The following is a 25,084-nucleotide window of genomic DNA, read 5'->3' on the forward strand; positions in this document are numbered from 1 at the left end:
TCAATTTTTTTCCAAAATCAATGAACTTGTTTTACAAATTGATGAACTTTTTTAAAAATTGATGAATTTGTTTTTGAATTCTATGAACTTTTTGAAAATCCATGAACATATTTTAAAATTCAACATGCTTTTTTTCATAATCATCAAACCTTTCGCAAATCTGATGAATCACTTTTTAATTCATTGAGCTTTTTTCAATTTTGATTTCTTTTCAAATTAGCATAACTTTGTAGAATTTTAATTTATGTTTTTGAATTCACGTATTTGAAAATCAATGAACTTTTTCAGGGTCTGCGGTGGGGCGCCAGGAGCTGTTTCATGGGGTGGCCCAGCGGTGGGTGCTAACGCGCCCAGAGCGCGAATGGGCGCCTGTACATCGTATAGGAGCTCCCCCACTTAACGGTTTATTTTCTAACTGCCGCCCACCCCTCACAGCATCTACTTAGGAGATGGGCAGCCCATATAGGTTAACATTTTGTGTTGAAGGAAGCATTTGCACCATCCGGTTTTGTCAAGCTTTAAGAAGCTTCTTGTCGGTTTTGTGATACTCCTAGAAACTTCGAACACGTTTTTTATGTTTTCTTATTTTGTGTCTTCCTCCTTTCCTTTTTTTTCATTTATTATATTTTCAATTTTGCATTTTTTTCTAAAGGGCCCTTCGGGGAAGGTGACTACGAAGACTAGCCGTCGGCTTTAAATCAGTAGGCTCATGTATGTGTGTATATCGCGGTAGCCGTCTACGACATCAAGCTCGTTGATAGCGACGACTTGAGCGGGTTATGACACATGTTAATTCGCACATAGCTGATCTTCTCTTCTTCGGTGTAAAAGAATTTGCCTTACTTCATCACCATCGAGTCCATTTTGTCATTCCAAAAGGATATGTTTTGCGCTGGTGGCTTGGAATTTTTAGCTGCAAAGTCGGACCTCATCGACAACGATCACGAGAAGGGAACCCTCTGTGGCTCTTCCAAGAGAAAAGAGTCCATCTGCGACATCCGGGAGGGCATCCTACAACCGTGCTTTTCCAAGGGGAAGGAGTCAATCTGGGACAATGGGAAGAGTACCCACAGTCCACGCTCTTCCAATGGGAAGGAACCCATCTGTAACAAGTGAGGAAATCTATGATTTGTTTTGCCCTACCTCTTTAAAGGGGTAAACCTACATATGATCGTGCTAGTAGCTTTTGCCATGCTAGAGAGGGTCCAGCCAAGCCGATGGTCTCACCGTAGCAGGCGCACGGTCGTTGGTAACTTGGCGTTGGAGAACTGTAGCTCAGACAAATAACTTGACATAAAAGTATTTACCGAAGTGGAGATTGAAACATATTCTCATGGATCGCCTTTCACGTGACACCCTAAAGACCCGGAGCGTCACAACCAGCTGATCGAAGAGGTCTTGGGGTAGTAAATCATAGATTGCGAACATCCATTCCATCGGGTTCTCCCCCCTCTCTCGACCATGTGTTGCATAAGCTCCTCACATGCCTGTGCCCATACACTCGCCACCATAGGGCATGTGATCACCGCGTGCTTCCAGGTATCCACTGCCCCACATAGAGAGCAAGTATCCTCCATCGCCATGTGTCGGCGCTTCGGTACTGAACCCGTCGGCATTGAAAGTCTCGCAAGATGCCACAAGAAAACATTGAGTTTGGAGGGTACCCGCAGATGCCAAATCATAGACCATTTGCTAGTTTCATCGCAGTCATATGAGGTACCGCCCTCCTCATGCAGCAACGCCTCCCGGCCGTGCTTAGTCCTGAGAATCATTCGATACGCCGAACGAACACTCAAGCTTCCGCGGAGCTCCTCAGGCCATGACCAGAAGTTTGCCCCCCGACGCATTAACATTGGGATTCGAAGAATTGCCTGTGCATCAAAAGGAGTGAACACAGTTCGAACTACATCCTCCTTCCAACTCGCGGTTCAGGGTACCCAAAGTTCTCAAAACCGATGGCCACCAAACTTGCGTCGGCCCAGGTGTTCTCGGAGGGTGTGCGGAGCCACAACTAGGAAAACCCTATTTGCAGCTGTGTGCAAAGCCGTGTCGGGGCTTCACACAGAGCGGAAGAGGGATCGCTCCAAATGGGTTGGGTCGTTAGCGGGGGTTGTATTTCCCGGTTTTGGGAACCTTTCCATCCGGTTTTAGGAAAACTTCTAGAAGGTTCCCTGAACCGGTTCCTTTTTTTAATTATTATTTTCTGTTTCTTTTTTCTTCTATTATGTTTCTGTTTCAGAAAATATTCTTGATTTTCAAAAAATGTTTTTAAATTTTCAAAAAAATGTTCTCTGTTTTATAAAAATATTCTATATTTTTCAAAAATTGTTCTCGGTTTAAAAATTTGTTCATAAGATTCAAAAATTGGTCATGCTTTCAAAAATTGTTCACGCTTTAAAATTAGTTTAGGATTTTTTAAAATTGTTCTCGGTTTCACATTTTGTACGAGAAATTCAAAAACATTGGTATTTAAAATTTTGTTCGCGCTTCCAAATTTATTCTCAGTTTCAAAACTTGTTCTCCACATTCCAAAAATGTTCGTCCATCCCAATTTTATCACTTTTATGAAAATTGTTCTCAAAATTAAAAAAAAATCATGATTTGAAAATTTTGTTTGCCCTTTCATATTTGTTCTCCTTTTAAAAAAATTGTTCTCAAGATTCAAAAAAATTTCGTGCTTTCAAAAATTGTTCACATTTCCAATTTTTTCACATTTTTCTAAAATTGTTCTCGGTTTTAGAATTTGTTCTTAAAATTCAAAACAATGTTCATGTTTTAAACAAAATCACGATTTTAAATTTGTTAGTGGTTTTAAAAAAAATCCTTTTCAAACTTTTGTTGTCACGATTCAAAAAATGTTCATGCTTTAATAAATTGTCCGCGCTTCCAAATTTCTTCTTGTTTTTTAAATTGTTCTCGGTTTTAAAATTTGTTCTCAAAATTCAAAAAATGTTCGTGCTTTAAAAAATTGTTTGAGGTTTTTCAAAATAGTTCTCCTTTTCAAAAATTTGTTCTCAAGATTCAAAAAATGTTCATCCTTTATAAAATTATTTGTGCTTCAAAATATGTTCATGTTTTTTTAAAATTGTTGTCGGTTTCAAATTTTATTCTCAAAATTCAAAAACAAATCATGCTTTAAAAATCCATTCGTGCTTTCAAATTTCTTCACGTTTTAAATAAATTATTCTTCAAATTAAAAAATGTTTTTGCTTCAAATAAAAAATGAACCAGAAAATAAAAAACAGAAAAGTGAAATTGGTAACAGAAAAATAAATAAACAAAACTAGGCCGGCCCAGTCGTGTCGCCCCCTGTGCAGTGCAGGGGCTCCTTGCCGCGGGAGTCAGTTCGGGCTTCGCACAGGGCGATCCCCGACTGGGCGGGCCCAGTAAGTGCACCTCTTCTGTAGTTTTGTTCCTTTTCAGTTTATTTTTTTGTTTATGGATCGTTTTTCATTCTATTTTCACTTTTTATTTTTTAATCAAAACGTACAAACGTTGAATTTATTCAAGTATTTTTTTTTTTTTTATCAAAACGTACTGGGAACGATTTTCAGAATAGAGAACATTTGTTCTGGAATATGTTTTCAAATTAGGGAACAATTTTCCAAATTCCGGGATTTGTTTTTCAATTTCGGAACATATTTTCTAAATTCAGGAACATTTTTTAAATTATGGAACATTCTTTCAAATTTCAAAACATTTTTACAAATTCGGAACATTTCTTAAATTCCAGAACATTTTTTAATTCTGGAACATTTTTTATTTTCTGGAACATATTTTACAAATTCTGGAACACTTTTTCGAAATCTTGAACATTGTTTCAAATGCCGGAACATTTTTTAAAGTTTCAGAACATTTTTTTCAAATTACGGAACATTTTTTCAAATTCTGATTTATTTTTTAAATTCCAAAACAATTTTGAAACAGAAACAGAAAAAAAAAGAAACAAAAACAAAAACAGGGAAAAAAACCGGTTCAGGAACCTTCTAGAAGTTTTCCAAAACCGGAAAAAAATGGTTGAAACCTCCCTCTCTACCTGGGCCAGCCCAATTCCCCGCGCCCGGTCTGTGTGAAGCTTTGACACCGCTTCCCACAGAGCCGCAAATAGGACCCCCCCTGCCGCAGTGAGCGGATTGCGGAAGGTAGGATCTCCCCACACCTGTGTGGCGAAGAGGGTATTCTGTGCTTTTCTGTTTGACGCCGTCAACGTCAAATGGCCGATGCACCGCACACTTGATCGACCAAGATGAGCTGGACGGTTTCAGCTGTTTTATTCTAGTTTTGGGAACCTTTTCGAAGCATGAATGACCGTATTTTTTTCTGTTCTTTGTTTGTTTTTCATTTTTCATTTATCTTTTCCTTTTGTTTGTTTCCTTGTTCTGTTCCTCCTTTTCTTTTCTTTCCTTTTTACCTTATTTTTGAAGTTTCTTTTATATTACCTAAAAATGTTCAGAAATTTTTAAATGTTTGTATTCTAAATTTTTGGTCACAAATTTTGGCAATTTTTGATATTCCAAACATGCTCCCATTTTCATAATTTTCTTCACAACTTTTAGAAACGTTTGTGTTTGTGGTCAGAAACTTTAAAACAGGTTTCCAATTTCTAATTTATTCGTGAATTTGGAAACTGTTCATGCTTTGAAAATTCGTTCTAAAATTTTAAAAACGTTGTGGGAATTTCATAAATTTTTCTTATTTTTATTTATTTTTATCAAATCTAGTTTTTTTTGGGAATTTCTAATAATATTACAGCTAATTCCAAAAAATCAGCTTTTCAAATTTTGTTGTCAAATTCAAAAAAGTTCTGGTAATTTGAAAAATATTCAAATTCTCATATACTCCGTATTTGTTTGTAATTTGAGAAAAGTTCTCGTTTAAAAAAATCATGTATTTCAAAATATGTTTGTGTCTTTTTACGTAATTGTTCATAATTTTGAAAGAAATTTTCTCCTGTTCAATTTATTTCCTGTTGTGTAATTGTTTTGTGTTTTTTACAACATTGTTTGTAATTTCAAAAAATATTCTCGTTCACAATTTCTTTCCTCTTTTGGCAAGAAAATCTTTTGAGAATCCCAAATAATGTTCATGTTTTCAAGAAATGTTGGGTTTTAGAATTCTGTTCACGATTTTTAAAATGTTCTTGTTGCACAAAATATTTTCTTTTCTAAAAGATAAAATCATGTTTGAAATTATAAAAATGATTAAATCGGTTGCAGCTTATGGTTCACATACGGGGCTGCCATTTTTGACACAAATTCCCTGGTATTTCAGTGGCTAGCGACCTTTTTGGAAGGAGGGGCTCTTTTCGTCCCGTCATCCAGACTATATTTTTTGGCATTTTCTTAGCGAATGTTAAGTTTTATTGCTGCCGTTTGTTTCTTTTAGTTAGTGTTGCGTTGGTCATCAACCACAAGAGCTAGTTGTCCACCGCGTCTAGCAAATCGCGCGCAAAATTACAAAGTCACGGGTTCAAATCCCACCGCTAAAAATACAAGTGCATTATCTCAAACATAGAGAAAAAGTTGGACGATCTAAAAAAGAGAAGAGAACTATAAGTGCATATTTATATATTTTTTAAGAAACTTTCAATCTATTCATTAACTGTTAAGGCAGTACAAAGCTCATCCGAAGTAACATAAATTACATCTGGGTTCACATACCACCTAGTGACGACCACGAGCACTCGGACGGGGCGAAGGAACGCTACCTTCATGGCTCCTCCCTCAGCGTTGCCGTGCAAATCTTGTTGTAGTAGATAGTTCAAAGTCATCATAATAAGGCCCCATAAGATGAGCTCACTAGAACAACAATCATCGTCGATGAAAAGAAGCATAGTTCAAAAGAATCCGACCTGTAGACGCCTGAACATAGACGAATGAAGACAAGATTCAATTGGATCCACAGGAGACAAGCACCGAACAAATCCTGTGAGATCTGTCAGAGACACACCTCCGCACACCCTCCAATGAAGCGACGCATCGCCTAAATGGTGACTAGAGGGAGAACTTCATTCCATCTTCAAGGAGGATCTGTCTTCCCACCTTCCTGAGTAGGAAACAAACCCTTACCAAATTCAAAAGACATCTAAACCGAAGCCCTCCCACCTATTGATCATGAATTAGTGCACACATGTATATTTGAGACTTCGAGTGTTGCGGGTTCTATTCTGGCCCATCGCCTATGCAGATATGTGATATGTGGCTTATGTCCAACTTCATGCGATTGCTAATCTATAAATTCAAAATGGTTTTCTTCCATGCCATTAACTCGATTAGTGATTCATTTTTCTTTGTTGAGTTCATCCCAATGAAGTCTTGAAAACATATCTCAGTTTTCCTAGATGATTCATTTCCAAGGCCACTAGTTTGCAAACTTATGACTAGGTGTAGCGAATCGTTACCACTCTAAGAGTATGCAATTAACAAAAATAAATGTCAAACTGAACAGTTTCAAAATTCTTGTTATAATGAAGCCAATGATAAATACGGTCCTCAATGTTACCTAGAGAAATATTTAAATTATATGAATCAAGAGAATTATGGTGATGACATGGTTTGCACGCATTGATGTTTGCTGCATCCATGTGTTAGAGAGATAGTGGTACCCTATGGCAAGGTTAGGGCATTTCCAACACTATTCACCAAATTGGGGGGGGGGGGGTAATCCAACACTATATCCCAGAAATTTCTATTTGTGCAGCCTATACCTGGCCATGGGCCGGACCCGACCGGCCCTGCGTCGGTCCTAAAAAAGCCCATAGCAGAAAACTGAGGCCTAGGCCTGTCCCTAGCCCTATTATCGGGCCTATTTTTCAAGCCCAAGCCCGACCCATATGTTGAAAAGCCCATTGGGCCTAGGGCCGTGGGTCGGGCCTCTTCCTTAAAATCTCAATATGCCAAACCCAAGACCAGCTTGGCCCTGCTGAGGGGCTCAAAACTCAGGCCCAAGCCTGGCCCACAGGCAAGCCCGTCGGGCCTAGGCCCTGGATCTTTGCAACCCTTGTCCAACGAAGAGTGGAGTGAGAAGGGGGGGGGGGAGGAAAATGAGTTTGTGGTGGGGTCCGAGGTTGAGTTGGTGATGTCCACGGACAATGCGGACACCCCTAGAGGTTCCCCCGATTTGGAGACGGATTAGTGAATTTCAAATGTTTGGACTAGCCATGGCATATTAGGAAATAGCTGGTGATCTAAAAATGTCTCAACCAAGGGAAGAAATAGGAGACGCCCTTAGTCCAGTTCATCATTGGTAGATTTTTTGGACAAAGTGTGAACTTGGAAAAAGAATGGGATGTAGACGGACATGAGCGGGGTAGGTGACATAGGTGTGGTAAAAATAGCGTCATTTCGGATCATGTCTGATATCTGAACTTCAAAATAAACAAATCCGAAAGAGCATAAAAAAAATCATGTGCACGTATTTGTCTTAGAATTTAAAATTATAATTTTGTTGGTCGTATGTGCAACTCGTCACTTCAAAGCATTCCATGATGCATAAGATCATCTCCAACGCAGGCCCTTAAACCACCTGCAACCGTCTAGACTGAGCAGTCTATACATAGTTTGCATCCAACACGATACCTCATCGGTCTGAGAACCGGTCCAAGTGTTCAAAATCCTGCAAACCAAACAAAAACCAAGGGACATTGCAGGCGTACGGACCGCTACCATGTACGTGTCTGACATCTTGGTCCCATCCAAAACCTTCACCATCCGAAAAACCTCTTCACCTGAAGTGGCTTCCACATGGGCGTGACTCCACGACATTGATGCTGGCCAGAGTGACACGACCAGACGAGTGGGCGGTACCGCTTCAGTGGCGATACTATGTCCGAGAAGGCTACTTCGATTAGGGTCGAAATTTCCGCTGCCTAAGCCGTCCACTCATACAAGGTCACCGCCCGATATAAGGTAATTTAGCTTTCAATTGAATCGACAAAATATCTTCTGTTTTGTGTTTGAACTTGAGTGAATTGTGTCGTTTTTTGCATGAAAGGCATCTGGTTTTTCAAATTCCCTTTGAAATGCATGCGGGTGTAGTTGGATAACGGCTCATGCATCACTGTCTGCAGATGCATCCAAACGCATCCACAATACCGTGTTCATTTTAGGAGTTTGCGTTGAAGAGGCCCTAACAAATTTAAGACTTTGTTTGATTGAAATGGAGCTTTCACGGCAACAAGCTGCAATACGCCACCAAATGCATATAATGCACTGAACTGAATTGTTTTCATATTCATCTGAAAACATGTACCTTAAAACATATAGCAAGCGTACAACAAATCCACAGTTGCCATCTCGATGCGTATCACAGGCTTCTCCCACGACACAATTGTAGAGCAATGGTTACATATCCCTATCATGATAAAACATTTCAGCAAATTTATATTAATAGTAAAAGATATCAACACCTGCAATACTAAACATATACGATATGAAAATTAACTGCATGATACATCTAATGATATATGATATTGATTTGATATAGTGAATGTTGATATTTTTTCTGTAAACTCGATCGGACTTTATGAAGTTTGATTTAATACAAATCTTATGTGCAGAATTAAATGTAACATATAGGAGTATCATTAAACATACAGTAGGCGTACAACAGATCTGCAATTGGCATCTTATACGTATCCCAATTTCTTCCAGAACAAATAAAATACTTTCATGTCCCTAGTGACCAGGTGCAGGATTACACCATCCTAATCACACACACACACACGCACGCACGCACGCATCCTAGCTAGACCTAGCTACGGATGTCAGGCAGTTCGTTCAGGGGGCATCAGATCAGACAGAAACATCTTCTACACTATTTGTCTGAAAACAAACACCGGAGCTGTCCGTCCGCCTGTCAGTCCAGCCATGGCACGAGCCAGAGGAGCAAGCGGCCAGCTGGGTTCAGAGAGAGACACACGCTTGCCCCCTCGCGTTCCATGAGGTCTCCCCGACCCCGAGGTCGTCGACGACCCGCCACCGACCAGTAATAAGTAAGTAAATTAACCAACGACGGCAATGATACGGTAGGTTTTTGCGGCCTTTCCATCGCTGGAAAGCGTAACTTTGTTTAACCAGGGACAGAAACTGCGCAAGTGGCTGTTTAATATGGGTGTATGACCCCGTTCGGGCAGCATCGATCGGCAACACATGAATGAAAAATTACCTTCGCCACGGTTTTCTGAGAGGGCCAGGTTGGTTGTTTGGCAGTTGAGTTCATCGTCATCAGATGAAAAGAAAGCACAACTTTTTCCCACAGGCTCGAAAAAGTAGACCACTGATTGGAGAAGTGAGCTTATAATTATCTGAATGGAAACCTTTTTAATCACTACTTGTTTGTTTAGGTTATACGAATGCCTTTTTGTTTGTTTAGGTTATCTTGTTGCCTGCTTGCAGGGCCCGGAGTATTATCGGAAGCTAATCATCAAACAGAGTGCTCATCTTTTTCTCCGCCTGCAGAATATACATGTACGGTTACGGACTCATATTAATTCCAGCTAGGAATTCCGCCGGAAACATTGCCATCAGGTCATCATCATGCATTATAGTACTAACACTAACGATTCCTCCAATTTGAGGAAGGCATGAGCATATTTTAAGTTCCAAGATCCGACAAGCGCCTAGGCTGGCCACTCACTCTCCCATCCATTTCTTAATATGAAACGGAGCCCACTTTCCATCCAAATTAGGCGTCCTGATCGTGGATGCAGGTGCAACCGACGGGTTCGGTGTCAACAGCGACCCTTTTTAGTTGTCTAACCGGTGATTGTCCCCTGCAGCGTCATCGGAGTCCGCTGCAACTTGAGCGTGGCTGCCGCTACCGCTGCATGTGGCTGTGGAGGCAGCTCCACGGTTCCTACAAGGGGTATATGACCCCGTCCCCATCCTCTCTGTCCAATGCCCCATCAGGATTTCTATAAGCGCCAGTAGGCGGAGATGTGACGATCATGTGGGAGGGAGTGTGGTCTCTCCCGTTTGGCCATCCATCTCACTGCTATATAAGAGCTGCACACTTAATTATCTGGCCACAACCAAGTATCAGTCGAGTAGAAGCAGAGCAGAACCTTACCACCCTCCTGTTCATTCAGGCGCCCTATCACATAGCTCAGGATGGACAAGGTGAAGAGCCATGGCAGCAAGCACCAGGGAGGATCAGGATCAGGATCTGGAGGGCTGAGCAGGATGCTGAGGCAACACAAGGCCAGGCTCTACATCATCCGCCGATGCGTCGTCATGCTCCTCTCCTCTTGATCTCCTTCTTCTCTCTAGCTTAGGCTTTGACAGATTCTTTGGTGCGTGTGTACATACTGCATAACATAGGCTAGTTTAGGTGTTGCTGCAAGTTTTGGTGTGATATGGTGCTCCTAAGTCCTGCAATGGCAAGGTTGTACATGTACTTCTCCGGAATGTTACTTTCTGTGTTTGCTCTATCAGCACAAGTGAATGATCTCAGGAATGAAAAGCGGTTACCCCTGGCATCCCATTTTATGTACACACATGTGAGTAATATTTATGCGATATCGACTGGTTTACTCGGAAAATTGGCAGTATTGTCACATGTGTTTTTGTTTGTACTTGGTTCTTGTTCGTTGGTAACTAAGAGCATCTCTAACCGGTGCCTTAAAAGCTATGTCGAAGAGTCAACTGCACCCAGCCGAGCCCCTATTCAGCTAATTTTGAGGAGTTGTCCCAAAAAACTGCCCCAGTCCCAGCCCTTATTTTGAGTGTCCGCTCGCGCTTCTAAAGAAAATTTGCGCCCTTCCAAAGAAGCAACTCCGGGCGAAGTTCAATTTGAATCTATCATATCTTTTCAAGAAAAAAAATCCAATTTGAATTTTGTTTGCATATTTATGTTCCTTGCGACAAGGACTTTGAAACAAGACCACACTTTAATACTCCCACTATAAACTAATATAAACGTGTTTAAATTACTAAAGTAGTATTCTAAATACTCTTATATTAATTTACGGAGGGAATACATATTAACGATTTTCAAAATTTACTACTTCCTCGGTTCCAAAATGTAAGACTTTTTTGACACCGGCATAATGTAAAAAATGGTCTTACATTATGGAACGGAAAGAGTAAGTTCTATATATTAAAACGTGATAGTTGTAAAAAAAATATTAGCAAGTTTCATTTTCTTTTTTTGGTTTAGTATGTAGCGGTTAGGGTTTAGCGCTCGGGGCTTAGTGTTTAGGGTTTTGGGGGTTAGGGCTTAGGGTTTTAAGTTTTAGTTTTTGAAACTTTGTGAATTTATCATTTATTCCTATCAGGCTTTAGTAGTTAAAACTTGGTGAAGCTTTAAAACTTATACACATGTATTCAAAAGTGACCTTGTTTTAAAGGCCTCGTCACGACGAACGCAAATATGCAAACAAGATATAAATTAGTTTTTCAATTCACAAAATATAGTGGATGAAAATTTTACAGTGAAAAGGAAAGGCATGGTAGATGGAATGGAGTTTTTGTCAAAAAGACCACCTGTATAGCCGAATTGCTAGAAAATACCCCTTCTAGATGAAATTGACATAAAAGACTCCATGAGCCGTGGCGGCAGGCACGCCAGCCGACACGTGACACTTGCCGCCACGCCCAAAGACGGCAACACCGTTCACTTCGGGCATGGCGACAACACTGTTCACTCAGGAGGAACAGTATTTACGAAAAAAAGAAAATAGCAGAAAGACACAAAAAATCTGAAATTTTGCACCCAATTAGAACACTCGATCATCTTCGCTACCAAAAATTAGTCCTCAACATCCATCTTAGCTGGCTTGACATTCTACTACGCCTTCAAGCATCCCTATTGTTTCACCAAATAATTCAACCTTGTCTGTCCATCCCATTGACGATGTAGTATTTACATACGACTGAACTATGGGAAAAAAAAGAAGCTTCTCACATGATGCCCAATACACAACGGTGTAACCCATGACCACTAGAATGATAGACACGTAAAAGACGTGTGCCGCCGCCCAGGCGGCCAGTATTGTGATATACTTTTGCTTCGGTACACCCTCCCTACAACAAAAGTAGAAGGAGAAACGTATACCCACCTCATATTATACACTGTTGTACACTACGGACAGACATACATATACCCATCTCGTATTGCACACGTACGGCGGCCTGTACTGTACAATACGAGGTGGGTATACGTTCACCTTTGTACGTATTGTGTGTTTTTTTGGGGGAGGGTACCGAAGCACACCTCATTGTGATATCTCTAGGAGAAGTGCCCGTAACCATTGCCCTAGAAAGTAGGCGGGTTCGACAAACCTTATTAGCAAATCTCGGTGTTTTCATCGTGTTGTGATACATATATCCAAATTATTCTAACACTGCCAAATGCATATAATGCACCGAACCGAATTGTTTTCATATTCTTCCCAAAATATGTGCGTATCCTGAAACATATAGTCGTACAACAGATCCGCAATTGCCATCTTGATACGTATCCCAATTTCTCCCAAAGAAAGAGACAACCCTCTGTAGCAATGCTAAAATACTCTCCTGTCCCTAGGTGACCGGGACTACATCACCCTAATCACACTCATACACACCTATCCTAGCTAGAACTAGTGGATATCAGGTAGTTCGTTAGGGGAGCATCAAGACAGAAAAATCTTCTTCCCTGAACTGAAATCAAACACCGTCAGCCTGTCAGTCCAGCCATGGCACGAGCCAGAGGAGCAAGCGGCTAGCTGGGTTGAGAGAGAGAGAGAGAGACACACGCTTGCCCCCTCTCCTTCTCTTCCATGTGATCTCCCCGACCCCGAGCTCGTCGTCGTGCCACAAGTAAATTAACCGATCGACGACGGCAATGATACGGTAGGGTTTGGCGGCCTTTCCGTCGCTCGAAAGCGTAGCTTTCTTCATCAAGGACAGAAACTCCGCAAGTGGGTGCTGAATATGGGTGCATGACCCCCATCGGGCAGCATCGACCGGCAACACATGAAAGAAAATTTACCGGCGCCGCGGTTTCTTCCAAGTGGTTGTTTGGCAGTTCATCGCCATAGGAAGAATTAAAACAACACATCTTCTTCCCAGAAGCTCAAAAGGGTAGACCACCATTGATTAAAGAAGAGTGCTTGGTTATCTAAACTGTGTAATCACTGCCTAACAATCGATAGAATGAGTCGTGTGCTAGCTTAATTAGTGCCGCATACAAACCCCCTTTTTGTTAAGGTTATTATCTGCTTGCTTGCAGGGCCCGGAGTATTATCGGCTAACAGGGTATTCCTCCATTTCGCCGCTTGCACACAATTTGCATGTACGGACTCATGCACCTAACAACGATAATGGCGGCCAACAAAATGACACAAAAGCTGGAATTTCCCAGCTTGGAATTCGGCCGCCGGAAGCATTATCAGCACGTCATCATCATGCATTATAAAAGGATTCCTTCAAAAGGAAAATTGAACTGAAAGGATTCCTTCACTTTGAGGACGACATATAGAGACCTGAGCACATATTTATACTCCGAGATCCGACCGGACAGTTGCTCAACGAAAGGCGCCTAGCCTGGCCACCCACTCCGGGGTCCCATCCATCCTCACTAATCTGGAATCAGGCGTGCTGATCGCTGATGGAGCCGACGGACTCGCTGTCAGGAGCTACCCTTTTTGGCTGTCCACAAGGCGTTTGTCCCCTGATGCGTCATCGGAATCCGTTGCAACTTGGGCGACGCTGCCGCTGCCGCTGCCGCTGCATGTGGAGAAGGTAGCGGCGGCCCCCCAGTTCCTACAAGGGGTATATGATGACCCCGTCCCCATCAGTTCTTTATAAGCGCAAGCAAAGTAGGCAGAGATGTGAGGGTCATGTGGGAGTGTGGTCTCTCCCGTTTGGCCATTTCCCTGCTATATAAAGAGCTGCACCCTTACTTGGCCACCACCACGGCACAGGCAGCTCCAATATCCATTCAGTAGAACCAGAGCAAGAGCAGAGCACATCTTCTTCCTTGACAACCACTTGTCCACTTTCCTGTTGAGGCCTATCTAGCTCAGGAGTCAGGATGGACAAGGTGAAGAGCCATGGCAGCAAGCACCAGGGAGGATCAGGATCAGGATCTGGAGGGCTGAGCAGGATGCTGAGGCAGCACAAGGCCAGGCTCTACATCATCCGCCGATGCGTCGTCATGCTCATCTGCTCTTGATCTGATTCTTCTTTCTAGCTTAGGCTTGACAGATTCTTTGGTGTGCAAGTACATACTACGCCATAACATAGGGTAGTTTAGAGGTTCAAATGGATGTTGCTGGCCATTAGTTTGGATGGAAGTTTCTCTGCGGTATGGTGCTCCTAAGTCCTGCAATGGCAAGGATGTGCAAGTACCAATTTGTCGTGTATCGGAGTGTTGTATGTTTGCTCTATCATCACAAGTGAATGAGATCTCGAGGAAAAAAAGAGGTTACCCACGGCATTTCATTTTATGGACACTTCTAAGCAATATTTCTGCAATGTTGGCACATCTCCCTTCCTCCCTCCCTCCCTCCCTCCCAACCCTAGCCGCCTCCCCCTCCCCCTCCCTTCCTCGCCGCCGCCTGAGGCAGCCGCCGGGCAAGCCCGGGGCCCCAAGGATGGTGGCGACGGGGCCTAGGCTGCCATGCCTCTGCATGCGGAGTCCCGGATCTGGAGCGGCGGCTCCATTGGCGAGGCACGACAGGCTAGCAGCCGTGCGGGAGGTGGATCCGGCGTCTCGGCCGCGCGGGCGGCGGGATCCGGTGGTCGCTGGCGTCCGACGACGGCTTTTGCAGTGGCCGGTGCGCGCGATCTAGCGCCTCCCCTCCTTCCCCGCGCCATGCGGGCCAGCCTGGTCGGGCCGCGCTTCCTTGGATTGCCGGTTTTATACAGGAGGTGATGCTAGTGGTGGGGACCTAATTCGGGCGAAATCCCTGGTCGGCCATGGTCGGCCGCGTCGACGGCGACGCCTGAGGGCGCCGTTCGTTCCCCTCCTTGGAGGTGTCGGTATGGACTGATCCCCTCACTTCCCCTTCCCCTAGGTCTTTCGGGCGAAAGCCTCAACTTTGTTGGGCGGCGGCGGCGCTCACGGCGCCGTTCCCTTCTTGAAGGCACCGCTTTGGAACCTTGGGGCTGGGTGGCGCTTGTGGGTGGTGAGCGACGGCGGTGGTGCGACCCTATCCTAGCATGGATATCCGTCCTGCTTGGAGATGGACTCGCGTAGGTGGAGGTCATCGTTTGGCGTCATGATGGCGTCGATGGCGGAGGCACCTGCCAAGGCTGGTACCTCAATCTGATCTGAAGATGGACCAGTGGAAGATGGCGACGACGACACATGTGAGTGCGTCGGACCGGTTTGTACCCCGGACCCGGTATGTGGCTCGGTCAGGGTCTCCAGCTTTAGATGTTAGGCTTAGGTGAGAGGTCTGGGTATTTGGTCCAGCTTGCACCCCTTCATCATATGGATAGGAGTAGCGGCAGATGTTGCCAAGATGGTGGATTCAGGCATATTGTTGTACTGCTTTGTAAGGTCCTCGAGAATAATCAATAAAATGGCCGCATGCATCTTCCAGATGCAGAGGCCGGGGGTCATCCTCCTTTTCTAAAAAAATTTCTGCAATGTTGGATTGGTTTACTTAGTAAATTGTCAACATTGTGACATGTGTATCTATGAAGTACTTGCATTCTTGTTTGTTGGAAACTAACCTCATACCTTCAAGTTTAAATGGTTCAATTTGTAGTGATACAAATCAAGTTTGAAGGATTTTGATAATTCCATACCCTCAATTGCAAAGAAATCCATTGATTCTTCTTACTTGATGTCGATGCCACGCATACTTCGTTAAACTTTATACTACATACAAATATTCTTTGATTTTATACCATTGGGAGTACGCATTCATGCAAGTCATATGTGGCAACATTTCACCTAATTACAAATATGAGAGCTCTCGTAAAATTGGGAAGAAAGTTTCTAGAAACCGTATAATTATGTGGAGGTCCTGGATCTCTCGAGATGGCCATTGGATATCAGATCCTATGGCCTAGGTGCTCTTGTAGCATGGGAGCATGTAAGATCTAGGAGCACCTGGTATTTCCCTCGACAGTGGAGGATGGAAGTTCTAGAGCTAACACATGAACAAGACCACCATAACATGTTATCTTGGATGGGTAATGAATATAGCATAAGAATAGGGAAATTATGTGTATGTGATCAACCTCCTACCAATGTGTTTCCATTGCCTTTGAAGTGTGGCCAACAATGCCTCGATTTGGTGCCAAGTTGCCATGACCACAAGAGAGGCAGATCCAGTATCCATCTAGAAGCAGAGCAAGCAGAGTAGAGCACATCCTTCTTCCTTCACAACCACTTTCCCGTTGAGACCTATCTTGCCCAGGAGTTAGAATGTACAAGGTAAAGAGCCATATTAAGAATATACATATTTTCATTTAAAATTTCAAAGACAATCATTTTGTCGTTTTCTTGGCTTTTGGACCAGGCTTCAGGAAGGAAACTAAGTCCTAAGGCCTATTTGAACATTGGTCTTGTGCCATGGGTATCCGCTAGTCATTTTTGTATGGAAGGGCGAACCCTAGCCTCTGCATCATCATGATGCACATAACAAAACTACTGCTAGACATATAACATCCCCTCTTATGGATGGTGTCCCACGAAGTGCTCGTGCTGGTGATAGGTCTTAACTGCCAACAAGGTAGAGCATCGAGTGGTTGCCTTTGGGTGATTAATACTTTACACATGAGCCTCCTGTTGCAAGCTCAAGATGAAGAGCCATGGCAGCTCACTTGGCTAGTGGAGTGGATGTACAACCTAACCACCCAGGCTCAAGTCCCCACGGACGTGAATTTGGATTCCTATTATTTAAAAAAAAACTCGTTGTGGGGGTTTCCCTTACAATTTTCCTTCAAAAAAAAAACAAACACAAGGGTTCATGACCGGGAGAGCCGAGCAGGATGCCGAGGGAGCACAAGGTCAAGCTCTACATCATATGTCGATACACCGTCATCCTCCTCTCCTCTTGATATGATTCTTCTCTCTGGCTTAGGTTTGATAGATTCTTTGGTGTATGCGTACATACGAGTGCATTACAAAAAGTATAATAAAACTGAGCCGCCTAGAGCCCCCAAAGCAATTTGATCTCGCAAACCGGCTAATCTATTTTCTCAATGTTTCACCAAGCACGTGCCGGTCCTTATTTTACGGCACCACCCAATGTAACCTAGTGTGGGCACATAAACAGGTCACTGCTCCACAAACCAATTATTTTGTTTTCTCATTAACCGGTCTGGCGTTTGATACTCGGTGTGAGCAAACCCGACGCTTCAAATTTGATCTTCTTGGCACCTTCTGTACTTGGTAAGGAGTCAGCACCCACGTGTCCTGTCCGTTGGTCGGCCCAACAACTAGGCGAGCAACTCGCTCCCAACGTGTCGGTTCCTGGTTGATCGGTTTGCAGTTAATCGGTTGGCCGTTGATTTTTCCATGAAAATCCAAAAAATTCAAAATAATAATAATCAGGAATTCAAAAGATGTTCACGCATTCTGAAAAGTTTATGAATTCAAAAAAAATAATCATGATTTCAAAAAATATAGATTTGAAAAAGCTTACAAACTCAAAAAAATTAATATTCATGGATTTTGAAAAATGCTCGTGCATTTAATTTTTTGACGGATTTGAAAAAGTTCATGAATTTGAAAAAAAAGAAAGAAAGAAGCGGAGCAGGCAAGCCCATCCAAAAAGCGAAGGCCTATCCAAAAACATCCCCTTCCTTCTAGAAACCCGAACTAGTGGTGGTCGACGCTCTGCACTCTTCAGCGAGGTTTCACGAACGGAAGAGGGGAAAACCAAAACTCTGGCGCGATGGCGAGGACGGGGCGGTCCGTGCTGCTGCTCCTCCTCCTCCTGATCCCCACGGCGCTCTCCCTGCTACTGCTCTACGAGCGCCGCCTCGCCGTCGCGCTTAACCCCATCCGTAAGCCCCCGCCCCCTTCCCCTCCCCCTCCCGTCCCCGGTCTAGTTCGATCGAGATCTGAGGCATTTTCTTGGCATTGCGGTTCTTACGGTATTTACGCCGGATTTCTTGCAGAGAGGAAGGATTTTCCGGCCGGGATTGCGAGTCAGGTTAGTGTTTTTGCAGGAGTCAAAAAAATTTCGGGTCTTGGTACAGGGGCCGGGGATGTTCATGGACTCTAATGGTTTCTTTACTGTGGGTGAAATGTTTTGGCAGGGCCGTAGCGTCGAGGATAGCAAGCTAACTGCGTTTCCTCTGGTAAAAAAATATTCTGTTATGTTTCTTGTGTCTTGGCGAACGACTAATTATGGATTTCCACGCAGGAAACTGCGAGTTCTTTGAAGGAACCTGTCGGTGCCGTATTATTGGATTTGGAGGAACCGCTCAAGTTTGCCAAACATTCGATTGAGCCCACGGACCAAGGTGTGCATTTTCTTGTGTGTGGTTTTGGTAAATGTTACACTGTACTGTAAAGATTTAGGTGTTGCGAGCTCGTGTCCTTAGACGGTTTGCACATGAACTGTTTGTAGAATTGCTACCCGGGAAGAAGGCTAACAGGGTACTTTCTGAGATCACTTCTGGTGATGGTGCCGTATTGAAGGGTGGAGAACTGATCGACCAAGTGACAGGGCGGAAGGCACAGGATGGTGGTTTGGCGACGGGCTCAATGGATCAGCAGGAGAAGCACACAGAATCCCAGCAGCAGTCTTCTTCTGAGGTTGATACATGTTACTTCTCAGGCTTTAGGTGGATACTGGCAAATTTAGTTGAGTTGTCACTTGTGGTTTTTTAATCTCTTTGTAGCGCCCTGGCACCGGTACTATGCAGATCCAGCACATCCACTAGCATCCACGTAATATCGATCCTAGGAGTCCACCTTCACATGTTGCAACGTGTATGCCATGTCGGTGGAAAGGAAGTATCACAACACAGTTTCAATACAGATCCACAAGAACATACATATACAACAACTTCGAAGAGTCAAATTTAATGAATAGATACACTACAAGGGTCTTTCCAGAACACGTTGGGCCCACCATTCATCTACCGTGGCCGACTGCCTCAGAGTGATGCCTGATCCATTGAGCCTGTCCAGGGCTTGAGCTTGCGCCAATTCGGTCTTCAGAGAGAAGTTGCTCCTAGCGCCGCATAGTCCAGGGTGTCATCTGGGTGGCGTCCTTGGTCACTTGGGTTGGGCCCTAGACGATCTGGCGATTTGGCTCGGACGGTCCAAGCGGCCTTTTCCGTGGGCAATAGTCTCTACATCGGACGGTCTGACACGAGCGCCCGGTATGCGTTCGGGGCCACTCGTTTTGATGATACCACGAAGCATCCCTGCAGTTTTGATTACCACATTGTAGGCAAGTGATACTCCTAGGAAATGAGCCAACAAACTCATGGTTCACAGACACTTGTAACACTTTGCTGCACTGGCGTCTAGTGCATTTTGTTTGGTCAATGTGTTCTACTTTTCATACATTACTTAACTTAGCTCTCTGCTGAATTTAGGCATTTCCATTTTACTCTGAAGAAAGTTCACATCATTGGTTTTTTATTACATCTTAATGCGATAGGTTGCAGTCATGATTTGTTGCCACATAGCTTCATCTGAATTTTGTGGGCTTGTATTTGCAGGGAAGATCCTTGGAGGGAGGAAAGAACCCTCAAAAAGAAAACACAGATGGTAGGAGTAGAAATATGCCTTTGTCTGATACCAGGGTCCGGGATATCAGGGATCAGTTAATCAAGGCAAAGGTCTACCTTGGTCTTGGAGCCATTCGAGCAAATCCTCAATACCTCAGGGATTTGCGACAGCGGATACGGGAAGTTCAAAAGGTGCTTGGTGATGCATCCAAGGACTCTGATCTACCAAAGAAGTATGGGTCTGCCAAATGTTCATGATTTTTAAAGTGTTAACATATTGTGGGCATTTACAGCCTCACACATTTATTCAGTGATCTTTAATTTATGTTTACTTATTCAGTGCCAATGAGAAGGTGAAAGCACTTGAGCAGACATTGGTCAAGGGCAAACAGACACAGGATGATTGCTCTGTTGCTGTCAAAAAGCTCCGGGCTATGCTTCACTCAGCAGAGGAGCAGCTGCATGCACAAAAGAAGCAAACTGTTTTTCTAACACAACTTGCAGCCAAAACCCTTCCCAAAGGTCTTCACTGCCTCCCCTTGAGGCTAGCTAATGAATACTTTTCATTGGATCCTAGTCAGCAGCAATTCCCAAACCATGAGAAACTTGATGATCCCAAACTGTATCACTATGCCTTATTCTCAGATAATATATTGGCAACAGCAGTTGTTGTTAATTCGACAGTGTTAAATGCCAAGGTATGTATTCTTGATACTTCCAACTTGAGTTACCCTGATTGATAACATGCAACATACCGAGTGGAATTTTTTGTCTGCAGCATCCTTCCCATCATGTTTTCCACATAGTAACTGACAGACTAAATTACGCTCCAATGAGAATGTGGTTCCTCTCTAATCCTCCTGGAAAAGCAACAATTGAAGTACAAAATATTGATGAGTTCACATGGTTAAATGACAGCTCCAGCCTGGTGCTGAAACAATTGGGATCTCAATCTATGATCGATTATTACTTTAGGGCACAACGTGCAAATTCAGATTCAGATTTGAAGTACAGAAACCCAAAGTATCTTTCAATGCTTAATCATCTGAGATTCTACTTGCCTGAGATTTATCCAAAGCTCGACAAGATGGTCTTTCTTGATGGCGATGTAGTAGTAAGAAAGGACATAACTGGCCTCTGGTCAATCGATATGAAGGGGAAGGTTAATGGTGCTGTAGAGACTTGTGGAGAGAGCTTCCATCGCTTTGGCCGTTACTTGAATTTCTCAAGTCCTGTTATTGCAAAGAATTTTGACCCCGATGCATGTGGCTGGGCTTTTGGAATGAACGTGTTTGATCTGGCTGAATGGAGGCGGCAGAACATAACTGAACTCTACCACTTTTGGCAGAAGCTTGTAAGTTTTACATGCTTGTGATTACTTTCATACATGATAAATTACTCGAGATGTCTAGAACTAGCTTTGGGATAATATGGCTTCTATGCCTAAATAGGCTGATAAAGTTTTGAACTAAAGATCATGTGAGATGATGAGTTTATTCGTATTCCCCTATAAGGTTCTCCATGTTATGTTGCAGATTTTTCATGTAATGAACACATTTAATTTTCAGCTTACATGGGTGGCAAGATATAGGAAAATCTCTCAACACATCTATTTTACAGGGAACTGTGCAGAAGATGCGAGAATCAGAGAACTATATAATCCTTATGAATTGTCAATGACTTAGAAGCTTTTAACTCCATCCTTTGTTTTCTTTCAGAAAACCTGTCATTTGTTATTTTCTTTTGCATTCCGTTTGATAAACATTTGTCAACTTTTGATTGCAGAACGAGGACGGACTGCTATGGAAACTTGGCACTCTCCCTCCAGGTCTGGTTACATTCTGGAACAAGACATTCCCCCTCGATCGATCATGGCATGTTCTCGGTCTAGGTTACAACCCACATGTAAGCAGTAGAGACCTGGAGCGTGCCGCAGTCATACATTACAATGGCAACCTGAAGCCCTGGCTTGAGATTGGCCTCCCCAAGTTCCGAAGCTACTGGTCAAAGTACCTTGACTATGATCAGCCTTTTCTGCGGGAATGCAACATCAATCCGTGAAGCAAGACCAGTACCTCCGACTCCAAGCCATTCTGACTCTAGCCTAGGTAGTTCAGTGTTTGATCTATTTGTCTCTCTTGATTTTTGTGTCGATATCCCATGTTGGGTATTTGTAGGGGTTGAGATTACATGCCAGTAGGGGAAAATAATAATTCTGCACTCCAAATGCTTTTTGGCATGCCATTGTTGTGTAGGAAAAAGTTAGATTGCTGCCGTTGAGTATCTGTAACATGGAAGTTAGAAATACACGAGAAAGACCCAAAGACCCTGGGTGGCTAACACCATGAGGCGGTGGGCTAGTCAGGTAGGGTTCAAGCCTCACTTCTATCTATTAAAATGGGTGCTTAACTGTTGAGTACAGAACGTAGTCCATGAATGCAAAGTATATACAGCTACGTGAGGAGGCCTCTTAGGTCAAATTCTCCATGTTTGGATAATCTAAAGTATTGATCTAAAACATCTTATAAAAGTTTACAGAGGGAGTATCTTTCTCTGCTTGTTTCAATTGGACAATGCGTGATAATGCCGATCGCCGCTGTCGGTTTGCGCTCGCCTGTACTGCCGACTGACATCAATTTCTCAAGGTATATGTACTCCTAATCTCTGTTATGTGATGTGATAAGGTATAGTAACTTAGTAATAGTAATTATATGTGATGAGATGTAGAGATCTAATTTATGTTTTATTTGAATTGTTCAGTCTAGGTATCATTCTCTAGTTTAATTTAATATAGAGAAAGAACAATGACTGATTTTCTAAGTCACATTCAATCTTTAAAACCCTTGCTGGATATTCGGATTCAACTTCTCTAGGCCAGCTCCACTGAGAGATTATTAATGCATAAATAACTTCTAGATAATCATATGGCTAAATTTAACCCATATTTTCCAAACATACATTTATTGGTGTGCTTATGTCCACCTGCGAGCCCCCCCCCCCCCCCCCCCCCCCCACACACACACAAACCGCCTAGGAGCACCCTCCGATGCACCTCCGCTCCGTGAAGGGGAAGGTCAGGGGTCGCCACCACCAGCTTCCCTGGGGCCAAGCCGGCCGCGGGCGCCAACGACGACGGCGGGGGAGAGGGGGGAGGGGGGGGGGCTAGAGGAGGCAGAGGCTGGGGTGTGGCCGGTCGCCCGCGGGGGCGACACTGTCGTGGGAGGAGGAGGGGCGACCGAGTCTCTTGTTCCGTCTGCTCTGCTTTAACTCTCGATCTACTCCCTCCGTAAATTAATATAAGAGCATTTAGAATACTATTTTAGTAATCTAAACACTCTTATATTAGTTTATAGAGGGAGTACATCATTGATTCGTCAAAAAAAAATTAAACCTTTTATAGGGGGTGAACTGAAGCACGCTTCTTACTTACTTCGTACTGTATTCCTTTTTTAGATCTTAAATCCAAAACATGAACTTGCAATGGCTGTGCTTGCCGGTCCCCGACTACATTGGAAGCTAGCTATCCAGAACATTATCATCATGTCATCATGCATTATAAAACCTCCAATTGGAGGACGACATATACAGACATGACTACATGAGCTTATATTACATTCCAAGATCCGACAGGACAGTTCCTCAACGAAATGCCGCCCACTGATCACTGAAGAAGCAAGTGGAAATGTGTAATATTATTAGGCATCCCTGACCTGTGGATGGAACCGACGGATTCGGTGTCAAGAGCGACCCTTTTCCGTTGTCCAGAGGCGATTTACCCCCCTGGAGCGTCATCGGAATCCGTTGCAACTTGAGCGTGGCTGTCGCTGCATGTGGCTGTGGAGGTAGAGGCAGCCCCCCATTTCCTACAAGGGGTATATGCCCCCGTCCCCATCTCTCTACCCAATGCCATCCCATCAGTTTTTAATACAAGCAAGTAGGCAGAGATGTGAGGATCATGTGGGTGAGTAGTCATGTCCATCTGCCCATTTCCCTGCTATATAAGCGCTGCCCACTCACTTGGCCACAACCAGAGCAGAGACAGGTCCAACATCAAACCAACAGAAGCAGAGCAAGAGGAGAGCCTGCTTCTTCCTGCACAACCACCTTCCTGTTGAGGCCTGTCTAGATCAGATGGACAAGGTGAAGAGCCATGTCAGCAAGCACAAGGGGTCAGCAGCAGGAGGAGGAGGGCTAAGCAGGATGTTGAGGCAACACAAGGCCAGGCTCTACATCATCCGCCGATGCGTCGTCATGCTCCTCTCCTCTTGATCCCGTTCTTCTTTCTAGATTAGGCTTGACAGACTCCTTGTTTTGAGAGTACATACTACATAACATAGGGTAGTTTAGAAGGTCCCGAACTTTTGGTTTGGTATGGTGCTCCTAAGTCCTGCAATGGCAAGGTTGTACATATACAGATGTACTGATGTGTCGGGCGTTCGAAGGTCACTTTGTGTGTTTGCTCTATCAGCACAAGTGAATGATCTCAAGAAAAGAAAAGGTTACCCCTGGTATTCAACTTTATGTACACATCTCAGTAAATATTTTTGTGATGCCGACTGCTTTACTCGGTGAATTGGCAGCATTGACACGTGTTTTTTAAGTACTTGCATTCTTGTTAGTCCAATATTTTGCGAATCAACCTCTACCTACATCCATCTCATTTTATGTGATGAACGCTCTCCCTACCACCAGTCCGACCTCCCCTACAGCCGCCCCCCGCCTCCCCCGTGCGGCGGCGCCGCCCCGCACCGGGGAGCCCCCGCCCTCCTCCTACAGCCGCCCCCACCTCCTCTCCCCTCCGCCGCCGTCGCCCAAGGCGTCACATGGCAAAGCCCTTGTGGCGTGGCGGCGGCGGCGTTTTCTCCTCGGATCTCGATCTGGTTGGAAGACGGCGCTCCTTTTCGGCCAGATCAGCGGCGGTGACGCAGATCGGCGGCGGCATGGCTGTGGTGCGGCGGCGGCGTAGGAGGACGGCACCAACAATGACGGATCTGGCGTTGACTCAGTCGGGCTGATTCGGTGTGCTACCGATTTCAATCGCCGTCAGCGGTGCACTACTCATGGACTTGATCTGCAACACGAGGATGTCTGGGACGCCGGCCCTAGGCTTGGTGGTGGTGGCCTTCTTCTTCGTCGGAGGTGGTCGGCTAGCTGGTTGTGCATGGAGTGGGGACGGGCGGCTGCCGGTGAAATCCGTGATCCGACTTCGGTCGTGGCGGGTGACGACGACGCCTGCGCGTCGTTACCTTCTTGAAGGCGTTACCTTTGCAGTCTTCGTCTTCCCACTCGCAGTCCTGTCAATGACGGACTGCTTTGGCACCGTGGTGGTGCTTCGGCCGTTCAGGCGGCTGCGGCTGGATCCTTTGATCTAGTCTCCAGCAGAGAAGGCGGCGACCCGTGCACAAGAAGCTGGATGAAGTTCTCCGAACATATCTGGGTGAAAACCTGCT

The 25,084-nt window shown here is 44.2% G+C and overlaps 1 protein-coding gene and 1 long non-coding RNA gene across 3 annotated transcripts; both read left to right on the top strand.

Moving 5' to 3' along the window:
- Window positions 1-9,820: 9,820 nt before the first annotated feature.
- LOC123449045 lies at window positions 9,821-14,431 on the top strand. Its single transcript, XR_006631955.1, has 2 exons — window positions 9,821-10,118; window positions 14,026-14,431. It is a non-coding gene; the product is annotated as an uncharacterized LOC123449045 (long non-coding RNA).
- A 3,342-nt stretch (window positions 14,432-17,773) lies between these two features.
- Window positions 17,774-22,053, top strand: LOC123449049 (probable galacturonosyltransferase 4). Of its 2 annotated transcripts, XM_045126127.1 has the most exons (9): window positions 17,774-17,951; window positions 18,066-18,100; window positions 18,207-18,248; window positions 18,314-18,413; window positions 18,521-18,708; window positions 19,626-19,867; window positions 19,975-20,332; window positions 20,413-20,988; window positions 21,420-22,053. In XM_045126127.1, exons 1-9 carry the CDS (start codon window positions 17,840-17,842, stop codon window positions 21,693-21,695), a joined length of 1,929 nt encoding a protein of 642 aa, XP_044982062.1. In that variant the 5' UTR covers window positions 17,774-17,839; the 3' UTR covers window positions 21,696-22,053. The 2 variants fall into 2 exon arrangements, with proteins under 2 accessions (XP_044982062.1, XP_044982070.1); XM_045126135.1 differs by lacking the exon at window positions 18,207-18,248.
- The last annotated feature ends 3,031 nt before the right edge of the window (window positions 22,054-25,084 follow it).

This window comes from Hordeum vulgare, chromosome 1H (genome assembly GCF_904849725.1).
Source record: "Hordeum vulgare subsp. vulgare chromosome 1H, MorexV3_pseudomolecules_assembly, whole genome shotgun sequence".
Classification (NCBI taxonomy): Eukaryota; Viridiplantae; Streptophyta; class Magnoliopsida; order Poales; family Poaceae; genus Hordeum; species Hordeum vulgare.